General features: G+C 44.6%; 1 protein-coding gene across 1 annotated transcript in view; it reads right to left on the bottom strand.

Moving 5' to 3' along the window:
- The window catches only part of LOC140410260 (NACHT, LRR and PYD domains-containing protein 3-like), a 79,703-nt gene that overhangs the window by 43,595 nt on the left and 16,770 nt on the right, over positions 1 to 19,338 (bottom strand). The window contains exons 2-4 of the mRNA XM_072498227.1: positions 16,634 to 16,745; positions 15,017 to 15,183; positions 23 to 194 (exon numbers count right to left, since the gene is read on the bottom strand). Coding sequence (XP_072354328.1) covers positions 23 to 194; positions 15,017 to 15,183; positions 16,634 to 16,697 — 403 coding nt within the window. The 5' untranslated portion in view covers positions 16,698 to 16,745. The remainder of the gene's footprint in view (positions 1 to 22; positions 195 to 15,016; positions 15,184 to 16,633; positions 16,746 to 19,338) is intronic.

The raw sequence follows: 19,338 nt of genomic DNA, 5'->3' as shown, positions 1-19,338 counted from the left end.
AATCTGTGTGATTTTACTGTACCATGTTCCTGTATTTCTTTCAGCATTTTATCCAACTTTGGGACCCCATGGCGCATTTTCACAAAGGATTCCCACATCACAAGTCGGGCTCCAGATCCTTTCTCCATCACCAGACTCAGGAGAAGTTTGCAGCTCTCTGAAATATCTCCTTTCTCCTCCAAGTTAATGATTTGCTGTCGTGAATAAAAATGAATAGATTGAAGAGCGTATTGAGTATGAACTGGATAATTCTGAGCAGAGATAGGATTTCAAAATTGCTTTGAGAACGTTCAATAATCACTGAATCGGGCCCTGATCCATGGTGGACGTGGAGAGAATGTCATTTAAATATCCTTATTCTATTGCCATCAATAAATATTAATAGTGAAGGCACTGAAATGCAAATCATAGAATTTATCGTAGTGCAGTGCAGAAGGAGGCCATTCGGCCCATCGAGTCTGCACCGGCCCTTGGAAAGAGCACCTTACCTAAGCCGATACCTCCACCCTATCCCCACACCTCCATCTATCCCCGTAACCCCACCTAACCTTTTGTGGACACTAAGAGCAACTTCGCGTAGCCAATCCACCTAACCTGTACATCTTTGGACTGTGGGAGGAAACATGAGCACCCGGAGGAAACCGACGCAAGCACGGGGAGAACGTGCAGACTCCACACAGTCAGTGACCCAAGCAGGGGATCGACCCTGGGACCCTGGAGTTGTGAAGCAACTGTGCTAACCATTGTGCTACCGTGCTGCCCACGAATCAGTTTACTTTGAGGAGATTGCGGAATCATTGAGATTCCGCAGTAGCTATAACGGGATTATTTATTTCTATCCATCTGTGCTTAAAATGCCATTAGATGATTGATTGGTCATATGATCCACTTGTTTCTCACGCCTCTCCCCAGGAGACGTCTTGATTTTCTCAGAGGTAAAAGCAGCAGCCAATCAGAAATCAAGTGACAGAGAAGAGGCAATTATGAAGTTAGAGAAGCAGTTTGAAAACATTGGCACACGAACATAGGTACACACAGCCGAAGAGCAGGAGTAGACGACTGAGACACTCGAGCTGCCCCGCCATTTAATAAGATCGTGACTGATTTGCCTGAACGTTGAACTCCATACGCCTGCCTACATTTTACACCCCCCCCCCCGTGTTTATCAAGGAATCCACACAATCGAATAAATGTTCCCATCAACATTTGAAATGTGTAAAACTATTATTTTTCACACAATGAGTCTACAGCGATTTTCGTGTGGAAAAACATGCCATGTTTTCTGAAGAGGTGAAGTCAGATGATGCAACTGAAACAAATACAGAGGTATGAGTAGAAGTGATCAGAATAGAGAGAAGGAGAGGGACGTAGATAGGCCGTGTCACTGGAATAAACTGAACTGGGCGAGCCATGTAATTGCTATCGTCAAATGTAACCCTCAGGATGTTCACAGTAACTTTGAAATATATCGTCATTCCTGCACGGTCGGTACATCAAGATTCTGGAACCCTGTCCCTAACAGAACTGTGGGTGCAAAGACACGAAATGGACTTCAGCAGTTCAATGACACAGTACACAACGTTTACTCTATGACAATTAGAGATTGACAACAAATGTTGACCTAGTTCCTGGCGGGATTAACCAATGAATGGTGAATAATAATTAAAACACTTTCTTACATTCCATGCAGGTAATATCGACTGTTTTTCTGTTATTAACTTACTCTGCTGTTTCATAAGAATATTAAACTAGATTAGTCAAGAGTTTTCTGCCTTTTACAGAATAATGCTGGCTCGCACTCCTGTTTCTATTCAAATAAGCATATAATATCCTCTTGAATGTCTGGATTGAATCTGCCCGCGGCACACTGCAGGACAGTATGCACCAGAACCAAACCATTCATTGTTTGAAAAAAGTGTTTTTTTTCAACATCACGATTGCTGCTTTTCCGAATCACATAATCTGTGCCCTTTCCTCCTTGTTATTTTACAGGTAGAAATATGTTCTGTCAGTATACTCTGTCCATCTCGTTCCTAAATGTGGACATCATTATCAAATCTCCTTTTAGCCTTCTTCTCTTCACGGTACCAACATCTGCAAAACTAGCCTCATCACTGAAGTTTATCATCCGTGAAAGCATTCTTGTAAACCTCTTCTTCACTTCCACCAATGTGTTGGCATCCTTCCTCTTGTGGCGATCTCAAAACTGTGCACAATATTACAGTTGAGGTCTGATACTGTCTTGCACAAGTTCAACAAGATCTGCTTGTCCTCTCATGTATACGCTTCAGAATAAAGCCCAGTGCGATGAAATACGTGCATAGATCCATCATAGATCCATACCACATTGTGCACGCATCCCAGTTCATTCGCACTCCAATCAACCACGTTAGCCATTCATTGCATGCACCAGCCGCGCACAGTGTACGCACTGCAGAAACTCACCAAGCTTCCTAAAGCATCACCGTCTAATCTCGCAAACTCTACGTTCAAACAAGACAAGGACAGATGATGCAACCACCAATTTCACGTTTCTCTACAGGCATTTCATAACCCTTTTTTGTACAAAACTATTTTTTTTCACGATTGATGTGCAAAAATCCTATAACTTCCTTTTTGGCACCATCTACTTCACGAGAAGTTCAAGATGACGGCTCACCACTCCTGCCTCAGACACAACCCCGGGCCAACTGCAAAAGCAGATCTAGCTCATGATGTTCAGATCACATTAAAGAACAAAAGTCCCATTCTTCTCGAACACGATGCAACACTATCAATGCTTCAAAGAATCTGGCCGGATTTCTACAGCATTCTTGATGCCGAGCGTTAAAGGAGGGGTGGGTGGCAGCAATATAGCGTAATGACCAAAAATCAGTTTCAAACTATCGTGTAACCACATTGCCATCAATCATTCCATCTCAACGCCGAGCAAAGTTTCCAGCCACCACACGTCTGGAACGTCAAATTAGCACTTTTGAGGGCCGCACGGTGGCGCAGTTGCTTAGCCCTGTTGCGTCACGGCGCTGAAGTCCCAGGTTCGATCTCGGCTCTGGGTCACTGACCGTGTGGAGTTTGCACATTCTCCCTGTGTTTGCATGTGTTTCGCTCCAACAACCCAAAATATGTGCAGGGTATGTGAATTGGCCACGGTAAATTGCCCCTTAATTGGAAAAAAATAATTGGGTACTCTAATTTTTTTTTAAAATTAGCACTTTTGCATCTCATTACAAACTCTGCTGGCCTGGAACATACTGTCACGCGGGATGGTCTGGGAAGGCCAGCATATCATTTCTCACAAGTGCACAACAGGTGATGTGCACCTGGTCAGTTTAATGTACCTTGGGGCTTTCATGTTTCGTCTTTACCTTGCTTCAGGCAGCACCCGCGGGCAGTTCAACCAGGCTTTGCATGGCGCAGCACATCACGTGTACGGCTACCAACGGGCATGTCGCTGCCTATCAGACTAGCCCCAAGGTGGATTGACATTTCAACAGCTTCCCAACTCGACCTAGCTTGAGGGAGGAGGAGAAGAGCCTCGGGCAATGTAAGTGCCCACAAGCTGAGGATTGTAATGGGGAAGAGGAGAATCCCAGGGTTTGTGAAGGGCCGCAATTTAGCCATTTTTGAGGCAGCAGCCTCCAAAGACGATGAAGCCAGATGGAGATGCGTGTGCGTTTAAGAAAGAGAGTGAGTGATGATGTAGAAGCGTTACATTTTCATAATCATTTACAATGAGAGTGTAGTTTAGTTATGAACATTGGTAAAATAATCGATATATGTCAACCCATACTTTAATGTTAAATTGTGGGACAGCAACCCATCAGTTAGAAACAGAACCATGGAAAATATGACACTTGGAGCATGCTCAGACATTAATTATAATCATGGCTGATCATGCAACTCAAGAGCCTAATCCCGCTTTCCCCTATATCCCTTCATTCCCTTCGCAGTAAATGCTTGAACTGTTTTTTGAAACATACCACGTTCTGCCCTCAACTGCTTCCTGTGGTAACGAAGTCCACAGTCTCACCACTCTTGGTGAAGAACGTTCTCCGAATTTCTGTCCGAAATGGTCTACCCATATCCTCAGACTGCGACCTCTGGTTCTGGACTAACCCACGATCGAGAACATCCTTACTGCATCTGCCCTGTCTAATCCCGTTAGAATTTTATAGGTTTCTATGAGATAGCCCTCATTCTTCGGAACTCGAACGAAAGTAATCCGAATACATTCAATCTTTCCTCATACATCAGACCCTCCAGCAGAGGGCAGTAGAGCGGAGCTGCTGATTGGCTGTTGCGGGGAAAATTTGCATCAGTGCTTTGCAGTCACTGCATCCAGAAAGTGTACCTGAGAAAGACAACGTCGGTGTTCAAGTCAAGGCAAGAATCCAACAGAGGGCAGTAGAGAAGAGCTGCTGATTGGCTGTTGCGGGGAACATTTGCATCAGTGCATTGCGGTCACCGTATCTTGAAGGTTGTTTGCGGAGGAGCTGTTGTCAAGTGACAGTTAAACCCGAAACACTTCTTTAGTCTTTCCCTCCCTACCTCCTCCTCTAACCAAAATAATAAGACAATCACTGTAAGGATCCCAGCCGGGTAAAGACCAAGAGGGAGACCCAAGGGCAGGTAGAAGTAGAAAGAAGTTCAACCGTGACATCACAGCCTGCAGGTAAGTGATTGACTGGTGACTGGTAAGTAGTTTTTCTTTTCCCTGAGGTGTTACCCTGCGGGGCGCAGTGGTTGTTGAGTGAGTGCTTGCTGAGAAGGGGAGTAATTTTTTAAAAAAACTTACTGTTGGGAGTTTTCAGCTGAATCAGGTCGGATTGAGGACAGAGTGACTGCTGGGTAAGTACTAAATATTTAAATTGTTTGCACAGACCCAAAACCGCTGATTGCTGTTCTCGTGTGGGGCGCAGTGGTTGCTGGTTAAGTGTTTTATTTTTACCTATATTTACAGTGAAGAGTATGAGGAGAGCGGCGGGGACTCAGTGAAAGAGCGCAAGGAGAGCGGCGGAGACTCAGTGAAAGAGCGCGAGGAGAGCAGCGGGGACACAGGATAAAAGAGCGCGCAGAGAGCTGCGGGGACACAGGATAAAAGAGCGCGAGGAGAGCGGCGGAGACACAGTAAAAGAGCGCGAGGAGAGCGGCGGGGACTCAGGATAACAGAGCGCGCGGAGAGCGGCGGGGACACAGGATAAAAGACGGCGAGGAGAGCGGCGGGGACACAGGATAAAAGAGCGCGAGGGGAGCGGCGGGGACACAGCTGCCGGAGAAGCGGCCTTCAGATTTACGGCGCGAAGTTTACCTCTTTAAAAACTTACCTTGAAGAGTGACACAGCAAAGCAGTGACCTGATTGGCTGGTAAGGAAAGTGCTCCAATTAGCAGTAGCTGGGAGAAATTTAACTCTTCGTGTGTTGGTAAGTATTGTGATTGGTAAGTAAAATCTTTATTCCTTTCAATTATTCATTATTTGATATTATATTTGTAATCAGTTAAGGTAAAGTGTAAAAATGGCAGGAGATCCCAGACCCATGTTATGCTCCTCATGCTCAATGTGGGAGTTCAGCGACGTGGCCGATGCCCCTGACTCCTTCACGTGCGGGACGTGTGTCCAGCTGCAGCTCCTGTTACACCGCATGACGACTCTGGAGCTGCGGATGGACTCAGTTTGGAGCATCCGCAATGCTGAGGAGGTCGTGGATAGCACGTTCAGTGAGTTGGTCACACCGCAGATTAGGATTGGTGAGGGAGACAGGGAATGGGTGACCAAAAGGCAGAGAAAGAGTAGGAAGACAGAGCAGGTGTCCCCTGCGGTCATCTCCCTCCAAAACTGGTATACCGTTTTGGATACTGTTGGGGGAGATGACTCACCAGGAGAAGGCAGTAGTAGCCAGGCGCATGGCACCGTGGCTGGCTCTGCTGCACAGAAGGGCGGTAACAATACTGACAGGGCTATAGGCATAGGGGATTCAATCGTAAGGGGAGTAGATAGGCGTTTCTGTGGTCAAAAACGAGACTCCCGAATGGTATGTTGCCTCCCGGGTGCACAGGTCAGTGATGTCTCAGATCGGCTGCAGGACATACTGAAGGGGGAGGGTGAACAGCCAGTTATCGTGGTGCATATAGGCACCAACGATATAGGTTAAAAAAAAACGGGATGTGGTCCTACAATCAGAATTTAGGGAGTTAGGAGATAAGTTAAAAAGTAGGACCTCAAAGGTAGTAATCTCAGGATTGCTATCAGTACCACGAGACAGTCAGTGTAGAAATTTAAGAATAGTCAGAATGAATATGTGGCTTGAGAGATGGTGCAGGAGGGAGGGGTTCAGATTTTCGGGTCATTGGAACCGGTTCTGGGGGCGGTGGGACCATTACAAATCGGATGGTCTACACCTGGGCAGGACTGGAACCAATGTCCTAGCTTTTGCTAACACTGTTGGGGAGGTTTGAAACTAATGTGGCAGGGGGATGAGAACCAGATTAGGATGTTAGAGGTCAGTACAGAGGCAACAAGTAAAGCCAGTAAGGCACTAGATAATGAACTCAATGTGACTAAGGAGAAGAGTAGACAGGGAAGACATGATGAACGCAAAGGGACAGGTGGTCTGAGGTGCATTTGTTTCAATGCATTTCGGCAGATGAACTTGGGGCTTGGATTAGTACCTGGGAATATGATGTTATTGGTATTACTGAGACTTGGTTGAGGGAAGGGCAAGACTGGCAACTGAATATCCCAGGGTATAGATGCTTCAAGAGGGATAGAGAGGGAGGCAAAAGGGGATGGAGGAGTTGGATTACTGGACAGAAATGATATCACACCTGTGATTAAGGAGGGCACGATGGAGGATTCGAGCACTGAGGCAATATGGGTAGGGCTAAGAAATAGGAATGGCACAGTGACATTGTTGAGACTTTACTACAGGCCTCCCAAAAGCGAGCGTGAAGTAGAGGTACAAATATGTAGACAGATTATAGAAAAATATAGGAGCAATAGGGTGGTCGTGATGGGAGATTTTAACATCCACAACATTGAATGGGACTCATGTAGTGTTCGAGGAGTAGATGGAGTAGAATTTGTAAGGAGCATCCAGGAGAGTTTTTTTTAGAGCAGTATGTAAATAGTCCAACTCAGGAAGGGGCCATACTGGATCTGGTACTGGGGAATGATCCTGGCCAGGTGGTTGAAGTTTCAGTCGGTGATTACTTTGGGAATAGCAATCATAATTCCGTAAGTTTTAGAATACTCATGGACAAAGACGAGAGTGGTCCTAAAGGAAGAGTGCTAAATTGGGGAAAGGCCAATTAGAACAAAATTCGGCAGGAGCTAGGGAATGTGGATTGGGAGCAGCTGTTTAAGGGTAAATCCATATTTGAAATGTGGGAGACTTCTAAGGAAAGGTTGATTAGAGTGCAGGACAGACATGTCCCTGTGAAAATGAGGGATAGAAATGGCCAGAACAGGGAACCATGGATGATGGGTGGAATTGTGAGACTAGCTAAGATGAAAAAGGAAGCATACATAAGACCTCGGCATCTGAAAACTGATGAAGCTTTGGAGGAATATCGGGAAAGTAAGACAAATCTCAAATGCGCAATAAAGAAGGCTAAAAGGGGTCATGAGATATCTTCGGCTAACAGGGTTAAGGAAAATCCCAAAGCCTTTTATTCGTATATAAGGAGCAAGAGGGTAACTAGAGAAAGGATTGGCCCACTCAAAGACAAAAGAGGGAATTTATGCGTGGAGTCAGAGGAAATGGGTGAGATTCTTAATGAGTACTTTGCATCGGTATTCACCAAGGAGGGGGACATGACGGACGTTGAGACTCGGGATGGATGTTTAAATACTCTTGGTCAAGTCGGCATAAGGAAGGGGGAAGTTTTGGGTATTCCAAAAGGCATTAAGGTGGACAAGTCCCCAGATCCGGATGGGATCTATCCCAGGTTACTGAGGGAAGCGAGGGACGAAATAGCTGGGGCCTTAACAGATATCTTTTCAGCACTCTTGAGCACGGGTGAGGTCCCGGAGGACTGGAGAATTGCTAATGATGTCCCATTGTTTAAGAAGGGTAGCAGGGATAATCCAGGGAATTATGAACCTGTGAGCTTGACGTCAGTGCTGGGCAAACTGTTGGAAAAGATACTGAGGGATTGGATCTATTCACATTTGGAAGAAAATAGACTTATCAGTGATAGGCAGCATGGATTTGTGCAGGGAAGGTCATGTCTTACAAACCTAATAGAATTATTTGAGGAAGTGACAAAGTTAATTGATGAGGGAAGGGCTGTAGATGTCATACACATGGACTTCAGTAAGGCGTTTGATAACGTTTCCCATGGCAGGTTGATGGAAAAAGTGAAGTCGTATGGGGTTCAGGGTGTACTGGCTAGATGGATAAAGAACTGGCTGGGCAACAGGAGACAGAGAGTAGTGGTGGAAGGGAGTGTCTCAAAATGGAAAAAGGTGACTAGTGGTGTTCCACAGGGATCCGTGCTCGGACCACTGTTGTTTGTGATATACATAAATGATCTGGACGAAGGTATAGGTGGTCTGATTAGCAAGTTTGCAGATGATACTAAGATTGGTGGAGTTGCAGATAGCGAGGACGGTTGTCAGAGAATACAGCAAAATATAGATAGATTCGAGAGTTGGGCAGAGAAATGGCAGATGGAGTTCAATCCAGGCAATTGCTAGGTGATGCCTTTTGGAAGATCTAATTCAAGACGGACTGTACGGTCAATGGAAAAGTCCTGGGGAAAATTGATATACAGAGAGATCTGGGAGTTCAGGTCCATTGTACCCTGAAGGTCGCAACGCAGGTCGATAGAGTGGTCAAGAAGGCATACAGCCTGCTTGCCTTCATCGGACAGGGTATTGAGTACAAGAGTCGGCAGGTCATGTTACAGTTGTATAGGACTTTAGTTAGGCCACATTTGGAATACTGCATGCAGTTCTGGTCGCCACATTACCAGAAGGATGTGGATGCTTCAGAGGGGGTGCAGAGGAGGTTCATCAGGATGTTGCCTGGTATGGAGGGTGCTAGCTATGAAGAAAGGTTGAGTAGATTAGGATTGTTTTCGTTGGAAAGACGGAGGTTGAGGGGGGACCTGATTGAGGTCTACACAATTATGAGTGGTATGGACAGGGTGGATAGCAACAAGCTTTTTCCAAGAGTGGAGGCGTCGATTACAAGGGGGTCACGATTTCAAGGTGAGAGGGCGAATTTAAGGGAGATGTGCGTGGAAAGTTTTTTACGAAGAGGGTGGTGGGTGCCTGGAACGCTTTGCCAGCGGAGGTGGTAGAGGCGGCCGCGATAGCATCATTTAAGATGCATCTGGACAGATATATGAACGGGCGGGGAACAGAGGGAAGTAGATCCTTGGAAAATAGAAGACAGGTTTAGATGAAGGATCTGGATCGGCGCAGGCTGGGAACGTCGAAGGGCCTGTTCCTGAGCTGTAATTTTATGTGTTCTTATCCCAGGAATAAATCCAATAAAACTGCACTCCATCTAAAGCAAGGACAACTAAAGCTGCACACAAAATTTCTCATCAAGGCCCTGTATAATTGCAGCAGGACATCTCTGCTCCAGTGCTCGAATCCTCTCGCAATTAAGACTCTCTTTCTTCTCTACCTCCAGCTGTAGCTATGTGCTTACCTTCAGTCACTGGTGTACGAGGACACCCAGATCTCATTGTACATTATACTTTCCTTATTTATGACCATTCAGATAATAGTCTGCTTTCTCGTTTTTGCTACCAATGTGGGTAACCTCACATTTCTCCAAATTATGTTTAATCTGCCATGCATTTGCCCACTCAATCTACTTGTCCAAATAACACTGAAATATCTCTACATCCTCCTCACAGCTGACCCACCCACCCAACTTGGTGTCATCTCCAAATATTTAGATATTACATTGTGTTCCCTCATCTAAATCATTGATATATATTGTGAATAGTTTCGGTCCTAGCACCGATCTCTTTGGTACTGCACTGGTCACTGCCTGCCAATTTGAAAAATACCCGTTTAATTCCTACTCTTTGTTTCCTGTCTGCCGACCAGTTTTCTATCCACCTCAATACATTATCCCTAATCGCATGTCCTATAATTTTACACACTAATCTGTTATGCAAAACTTTGTCAAAAACTTTTGAAAATATACCACATCCATTGGCACCCCTCGTCAATTCTACCAGTTACATCCCCGAAAACTTCCAGTAGATTTGTCAACCATGCTATCCCCTTCATAAATCCTTGCTGACTCTGCCCGATCCTGCCACTGTTTGCTAAGTGTTCTGCTGTAAAGTCTTTGATGGTGGATTTGAGAATTTTCCCCACAACTGACGTCAGGCGTCTTGGTCAATAATTCCCTGTTTCCTCTACACCTCACTTTTGAAATAGTGGAGTTACATTAGCTACATTATTTTACCTTTCTTAGCATTACACTAACATTTGTCAAGTCGGAAAAAACATATGACTCTCAGTGCAAGAGGCTGTAGCGATTCTATTTTGCCACCTGCAGTGCATGCCCGCCCGGGGGTTTCCAGATGGTGTGGGGTGGCTTCCATGGGAAATCCCATAGATAAGGGACGAGAGTATCGAATGCCGCTGGCACCGAACGGCGAGCTGCCAATAAACAAATAAGTGGTGGGTGGGGGAATCCATCATTCTCTGTATAGTATTTTAAAGTGCTGCCCATTTTGTAATATTCTTTGGGGGGTACTTTGTAATCTTCGCTATTAGTTTGAAGGTTATAAGCAACCGTACTACCTTTTGCTTTGTTTTAAAAACTAATTAACTAATTTCACTTGACCACGAAATAGCATAATCTCTCAAATGGCCTCGAAAAACAATCACTGATATGGTCCGATATAATATCAATGCAACGAACTCTGAGATGTTGAGCTCAATGTATAACTCATGAGGCATGGCGGCATATTTCCCCCACGTTGAACAAACGGGCAAGGATGATTATATAAAACATTGATTATCTCAAAAATAAGTAAGTTAATTTTAAAAAGATAATATTTCAGACATGGATGGTCTCACAAGAAATTGACACTTTAGACTTCCAGTCAGAGGGAAATGGGTAATTAAATCAGCAGCTGGTAGGGCAGCACAGTGACGCAGTCGTTAGCATTGCTGCCTCACTGCCCCGAGGTCCCAGGTTCGATCCCGGCTATGGGTCACTGTCCGTGTGGACTTTGTACATGCGCCCCATGTTGCATGGGCTTCGCCAGCACAACACAAAAGATGTGCAGAGTAGATCTTTTGGTCCGGCTAAATTGCCCCTTAATTGGAAAAGAAATGAATTGAGTACTCTAAATTAATTTTTTAAAAAATAGTAGATGGCATCATCCTAGATAAGTCAATCACAGATTGATGATGCTCCACTTAAGCCAATTAGGGACTGGTTTCACATCGTGGCTAAACAGCTGACTTGTAATGCAGAACAACGCCAGCAGCACGGTTCAATTCCAGTACCGGCCTCCCCGAACAGGCGCCGGAATGTGGCGACTAGGGGCTTTTCACAGTAACTTCATTGAAGCCAACTTTTGACAATACGCGATTATTAGTATTATTATTAATTAGAAAAACGTCTGGCCTCGTCTAGGCCTAGCAGAATACAATAACATCAGCGAACACACTGTTGGTTGTGGCTTTCAAAGACGTAACAAACAACAGCTTTTACTGTGCAAGGTGGGCAGCAAATTTGAAAGTGAAGTTCACAGAACATGCTGTCGAAAGGGAAGCAAATGTAGCTGTGAGAGGACATGGGCCGAATGTCAACCTTCTGCCAAGGCTGAACTGGGAAGCAATAACCATGGTATACCAGTGAACTCTTGCGTTATTTTGATCAGTATTAATTTACAACTTCTTCATAATTCCTGACTTTGTTCAAGACCCTGTCCCCTGTTGCCTCTTTTTGCTAAACTCTAAATCAACACAATTTCAATTTGAGTTCAAAAATTACCTGCAACTTACAGCGATGCCCGTTCAACGGGCAAAGTGTAAGATGTCACTGAATGTGGATTTGCGTGTGTGAGTTTAGAGTGAAAGATGGTCGCTTTATACTGGAGGCACGGAAGAGATTATTCCTCTCTTTTCTGTACTCGCTGGCCTATCCTATGTGTAGCGTTGGCACTAATCAACTCTGCTCTGACCCAAGCCTGAGTGATGATTTTGATGGGTCTCCTGAGGACAAAATGAAGGAATCCACGGTTCCCGTTAGTTCAGTTGACAGGATGGTTGCTTCCTCATGCGGAGCTACGCCAAGAAGATTCAATTCCCGTAGTGGCTGAGATTTTCATGAAGTGAAATCACGACCAGTCAGTTCTCAAATGGAGAGCAACCTGTGGCTCTCTGGGTCTGTGGCTCAATTTGCATTCAAACTCCTTCCTAGCTTCAGATCTCTGGACATGGACAATAAATATCTGCCTTCTTCTCTTTGTACAGAGAAGCATAAATAACAGTTGATTCCTTCACCATAAATAATATTCTGCACACTGTCCATGATGTCATCTAATCTGTTTCAAGGGCAGCAATAGACTAAGCAGGACAATGATGGTTGCATAATTGCCTGGTTGATGTCCTAAATGTGGAATTCCCTGTGATGAATCAATTCCTATTCTTGGCACCTCCCTCCTCTGCAATGCCATGCCTATTGTGCCATCGATTAGCCTGCACTAATTCAACGAGCTGCCACTCATAGTAGTCTATAATGTTCTGTACTACTTTGACTGTGGTTGTTGCGAGAGGGAGCTCTTAGGAATTCGGTAGAGAAATGGGATGGAAGGTATAGCAAGCAATTCTGAAGTTAAACAGACTGAGGAAAAAAACTGCTAGCACGGTGTCAAAGGCATACACCCACACCGGACCTGGGTTACATTGTATCGTTCAGGCTTAAACTCGTTAGTGCGCATTCAGACGACGCCCCTCGTCAACCTGATTGACTAACTCGAGATCCATTGTCTTTCGGGACACTCCTGTATGACTAGTCATTTACAGAGTCTGATGGCCTCGTTGTCCGTCAATGAGAAGTTACTTGCATATCATGAGACAATAAGACCATAAACAATAGGAGCAGAATTAAGCCACTCGGCACATCGAGTCTACTCCGGCATTCAAACATGCCTGGTATTTTCTCACCCCCATTCTCCTGCCTTCTCCCCATAACCACTGATCCCCTTATTAATCAAGAACTTTTCTATCTCTGTCTTAAAGACACTCAGTGATTTGGTCTCCACAGCATTCTGTGGCAAAATGCTCCACAGATTCACCACCCTCTGGCTGACGAAATTCCCCCTCACCGCTGTTTTGAAGGATAGTCCCGTTAATCTGAGATTGTGTCCTCTGTTTCTAGTTTTTCCTCCTAGTATAAACATCTTCTCCACGTCCAATCTATCCAGGCCTCGCAGTATCCTGTAAGTTTCAATAAGACCGGCCCGCTCTCATCCTTCTAAACTCCAATGAGCACAGACCCAGAATCTTCAACCCTTCCTCATACGACAAGCTCTTCATTCCAGGGATCATTCTTGTGAACTTGCTCTGGAGCCTTTATAAGGCGAGTAGAACCTTTCTTAGATACGGGCCCAAAACTGCTCACAGTACTCCAAATGGGGTCTGACTAGAGCCTTATTCAGCCTCAGACGTACATCTCTGGCCTTGTATCCTGGCCCTCTTGATATGAATGCAAACGTTGAATTTGCCTTCCTAAGTGCCGATTGAACCTGCACGTATCAGGAACATGGCTCTGTTCTTTTGTATAAACATGAGTGGGGAATAAAATAGACAATATAACGCTGATGGGTTCAAATGTGAGACACCGGGAAATAACATGTATTTTAGGGACTGGGAGGAGCTCAGAAAGAGACAGAGAGAAATAATCTTGTTTCTGAGCAGGCGAGGAGTTGGATTTGAAGAGCCAATACTAGGCATCATGAAGAACTGTCCTAAAGGTAGTCTTTCGAAAGGATTTTAAAGGAACTTGGCTAACAGCAGAAAATTGCTCGCTAAACACAAGAATCATCTTTGCCTGCCTACGTAAGTGGAATGAGAGCTGCATGTTCATTTGAAGTGATGGTGAATGAGAACTCGTGTTTTAAGGGTAAGAAACTACCTGTCACCTGTAATTGTTCGGGTTGAAGTTTAAAATGTTAAATATTATCTGTCTTTTGTTTTAATATAGTTTGTTTCTAAAATTACCAATTCCTATATCTTATGATATTATTGCTGGAACAAATCTATCTTTCCGCACCACCTCAAAAGCTTTAATATATTATGGTTCTGGTCCAGTGTCCTTGCCACTGTTGGGAGCTTACCTGGCTTATGGTTGGGGTGCTTACGTGCAATTCTTTGTTTGATTTGGGCGTATTGAACTTAAAGGCAGTGATATTGCCAGTGATCAATTGCATTGTCTCTGGGTTTGAACTACTGAATAGTTAGTGACTGGAGATGGATCCTACAGATGTCCTTGTGATGGAAGAAATCACTCGGGAGGACATAGAAACGGAGTCTAAAGCAAAGCTTGTGAGTTTGTCAGAGTAACTAAAGTTGGCCCTGCCAAAAGGGACAAAGAAGGCAGAAATAATACAAGCCATTGCTCAATATTTGAACGTGCCAGTGATACATTCGAACCCATTAGAATTGGTCCGAATGCAACTTAATTGAAACAAATGAAAATACAGCAAAAACCGATAGAAATGGGGATGGCAAAGGAAGAAAGAAATAAGAAAAAATGGATAAGCTTAGTCGCTGTTTCCTCTTAGGGCGCCAATTTCCATGCATGCTAATAAGTAAGCCTCCTCTATGAACTTTTATTTTCTGCACTTATCGTTTATATTACACTTTATTTAATGTCTACTTTAAATATTATTGCTGCAAACAAATTTCAGGATGTTAGAAAACAAAATCGAAATAAACATTGGTCTTTTCTCCATGCAAGAATTCATGAATTATTATTCAGTCATACGTGTAGTGTTTAAATAATACAAACTAATTTTGTCCCTTACCCGATGTTCCTGTCCACTGAAAACCCTCTGATCTGTTAACAATGAGCTTAGTTCATCCACCCCTTTTTCCACGGCCTGTTCTAATTCGTCCCAGTAGAATTGTGTCAACAGGAAAAGCTGGTAATCCTCACACTTAGTGAAGAAATTAATAATTGTGGAGTTCGGACCTGTGAAAATGAAAAGTAAAGACGCTGTCAACCATTTTACACAGAAGGCGCCATTTCCTCTTATAAAGAATAACCGAATCCTGCTGCGAACCACAGTATCAAATATTGTCTTTAAACTTGTACGAACTGCCTTTCACTATTCCTGAAAAAGATTCCTTTGCTTATCTGTTCCAGCCATCCATAATCACCCCTGTACCTCCAAATAATCACTAACTTGGCCGCTTGCAACACATTTTAGAAGTTTCGCTGGAAAGTAGCCTCCTCACTAAACTTTGAACCCGATCAGAAAAGGCGCTCTGTCTCTTCCAATCCATAACTTTATATGTGGAGATTCTATTTCATTATATCCCACCGGAACAACTTTGTGTTATTCAAGTCCCATTTTACGTTTAGGTAATTCTGGACACCACAGAGACTTTCATCCTCCTGGATCCTGGAAATGGTACAATCGTTGTCAGTTTGCTCAAGGTTCTGTTGAAAGTAAAACAAATACTTTGCTCCACTCAAAAGGACAAGGGCAAAAGATGCATGGGTTCTCCAACATGAAACTGTGCCGAGCACATTACACACCTTCCGGAATAGGAGATATATTGTTCATACACCTTCACAGAGTCGAAATCATGTTACTTTCGAGCAGCTTTTGCTTCATCATTTTGTTTGTTTAATCGGTTCTCGATTCTCACATTTGCTTCTTCCAAACCTTGAGTGACATCAGCTAAAAACATTCCTTCTGCTTCATTCACCTCCTCTGACTAGAAGTAACTTAGCTTTCGGAAGGTGCTCAGAGTAGTAGAATAGACGGTTTGTTCACAGCGCCAGGGTTCGAGGTTCAATTCCCCGCTGGGTCACTGTCTGTGCGGAGTCTGCACGTTCTCCCCGTGTCTGCGTGGGTTTCCTCCGGGTGCTCCGGTTTCCTGGCACAGTCGAAAGACGTGCAGGTTAAGTGGATTGGCCATGCTAAATTGCGCTTAGTGTCCAAAACAAAGGTTAGGAGGAGTTATTGGGTTACGGGGATAAGGTGGAAGTGAGGGCTTAAGTGGGTCGGTGCAGACTTGATGAACCAAATGGTCTCCTTCTGCACTGTATGTTCTATGTTAAGCAGAATGTCCCCGTAACATAACGCTCCCTTTCTTCAGCACACCTGCCTGTCACCCTTGCCCCACTCTGGGTAGCTTCCAACTCACTGTTGTCACAGTGGTCTTCAGGGAGAAACTTCCAAGTCTGTGTATCTATTCACCTTGCAGTCCCCAATAACAAGTAAGTACTGGATTGTTCCTATACTTAGGCAATTCTTCCACCTGCGGCTGTGATGTCTCTGTCGAATGTCGCTGTTTCCCCTCTTTCGATTAAACCCCTCGTCCTGCTATCTTTTGCTGTTAGGTAAAGGTGCTTATTCGATATCTAGACTTTTGTCACGACAGATATAGTGTTTAAACTATTTTGTGAATACCTGTGTCCGTTTTACTTCGTACTGAAGATGTTGGTTCTTCTTCCCAATTTGTACCTTCAGCCATGGTGGTGACAGACGTTCCGAATTCTGATGTTCTGTAATGCCTATAGCACTAATAAAAAGATTAAACGGAATGTTAAAATAAGCAGAAGATTGTGTTCTTGTTAGACTTAATACGTCTTCCATTGCCCTTTCTTCAAAAAACGTGTAGCTCTGGGATTGAATTGGTCGACCAACGCACCACAGAGAGCTATCCAGTGCAATCAAATCAGACCAGCTAATTTCCACAATGCATTTCTTGCCTCCATCATACCGGAATATACACTCACCGATATCACTGGCTCCATCCTCCCCGGGTTACACACTGTCTGATCTCACTGACTCCATCCTCCCCGGGTTACACACTGTCTGATCTCACTGGCTCCATCCTCCCCGGGTTACACACTGTCTGATCTCACTGTCTCCATCCTCCCCGGGTTACACACTGTCTGATCTCACTGGCTCCATCCTCCCCGGGTAACACACTGTCTGATCTCACTGGCTCCAGCCTCCCCGGGTTACACACTGTCTGATCTCACTGGCTCCATCCTCCCCGGGTAACACACTGTCTGATCTCACTGGCTCCATCCTCCCCGGGTAACACACTGTCTGATCTCACTGGCTCCATCCTCCCCGGGTTACACACTATCTGATCTCACTGGCTCCACCCGCACGGGTTACACACTGTTCAATTTAATTGGCTCCATCCTCCCCGGGTTACACACTGTCTGATCTCACTGGCTCCATCCTCCCTGGGTTACACACTGCTTGATCTCACTGGCTCCATCCTCCCCGGGTGATACACTGGCTGATCTCACTGGCTCCATCCTCCCCGGATGATACACTGGCTGATCTCACTGCCTCCATCCTCCCCGGGTGATACACTGGCTGATCTCACTGGCTCCATCCTCCCCAGATCACACGCTGTCTCATGTCACTCACGTCATTCTCCTCGGGTTGGAGGCTGTCTCCTCTCAGTACTGGCATCTACCATTTTGAGACACTATCTCATCTAATTTGCCATTGTATTTACTTTATACAATTGTTCCAATTCGCAACTTCATAGAGGGATTTACATCGTTATATCAACTTAATTTAACTATTTTCGAATCTGTCACCAGATCCTTGAGCATTCTCCACTCTTCAAAAGAGTACTGCCGAAATCACAGCGAACTGCAGAGTAACCGATCAATATTACAACAGCGATAATACCTTGTAAGAGACAAGACTGATTTGCGATGTGTTTGTTTTGACGAAGGCCGTCGTAAAGCTTGTGCACAATATTTAGTAATGCATGTAATGTGCACCATCCAACTAACAATTACTTCGATATTTTCAACACAGAAACGAACAACGAGACATTTATCTGTGTTGAGATTCAATTGCAAATCACTTGCCCATTCTGGAAGTTTATAAAGTTACTCATGTATTTATTGTAGTCTTCCTCGACATTCATGAGGCTTAGCATGGTCTGCATATTTAGGAATTGTAGTTTTGATCTACAGGTCCAAATTTAAAATTAAACAGCGTGATGGCAGAACGTCCCCATGTGAAAGGTCATTACCCACCATGTATCTCCCTGAATAATTGCGCTTTATTTTGATTCGCTGCTTTCTGCTGCGAAGCCACAAATCTGTTCCGTCATCTTGTCCCTGAATCGCTAGCCTGTTTGGAATAATGTAATCTCTACAGTGCAGAAGGAGGCCTTGGGTCCATCGAGTCTGCACCGACCCTCTAAAGAGCACCCTACCTAGGCCCAATCCTCCGCCCCATCCCTGCAGCCCCACCTAAACGTTCGACACTTAGGGGCAATTTAGCATGGCCTATCCACCTAAGCTGCACATGTTTGCACCGTGGGAGGACATCAGAACACCTGGAGGAAAACCCACATAGACATGGGGAGAAGGAGTAAACTCCACAGTCACCCAAGGCCGGAATCGAACCCGGGTCCCTGGTGCTGTGAGACAGTATTGCTAACCATTTCATTGAACATTTTATCATTGGCCATTTGAAAATTACATCTGCTGCAAAACCATCACGCTCTCAAGAAAATCAAGGAGGTTGATCAAAGAAGATTTTACCTTTTGAAATCCACGCTTGTTCTTCATTATGCACATTTTGTTATCACTTGTTCATGATTCCTGCCATTATACTAAGCTGAGAGGTCTACAGTACTCTGAATGTTTGCTGTTCCCCATCCTCAATCGAGGAATAGCATTTGTTAGAAGACAATTCTTGCAGTGCCGCTGCTTCTGCAATGACTAAACATTAAAAAATATATATTTAGAGTATCCAATGCATTTTTTCCAATTAAGGGGCAATTTCACGTGGTCAATCCACCTGCCTACCCTGGAGATCTTTTGGTTAGTGGGGGCGAAACCCACGCAAACACGGGGAGAATGTGCAAACTCCACACGGACAGTGGCCCAGAGACGGGATCGAACCGGGACACTGGCGCCATGAGGCAACTGTGCTAATCACTTGCGCCATCGTGCTGCCCTTGCAATGACTAAACATGACAAAGTATTCATTTGTTTTTCAAACGCAGATGTAATTCATGCAGACTAGTGGCTGTCCTCCGAGATTGTTTAGATAATTCAACGCATTCATTTCAATTTTACTTTCACTGTCCCATTGTGCACCTCATCTCTGATCGTGTTTTCAGG

Source organism: Scyliorhinus torazame, chromosome 4 (assembly GCF_047496885.1).
Source record: "Scyliorhinus torazame isolate Kashiwa2021f chromosome 4, sScyTor2.1, whole genome shotgun sequence".
Taxonomy (NCBI): domain Eukaryota; kingdom Metazoa; phylum Chordata; class Chondrichthyes; order Carcharhiniformes; family Scyliorhinidae; genus Scyliorhinus; species Scyliorhinus torazame.
Note: the sequence above shows the minus strand (reverse complement) of the source record. Positions and strands in the feature narration are given on the sequence as shown.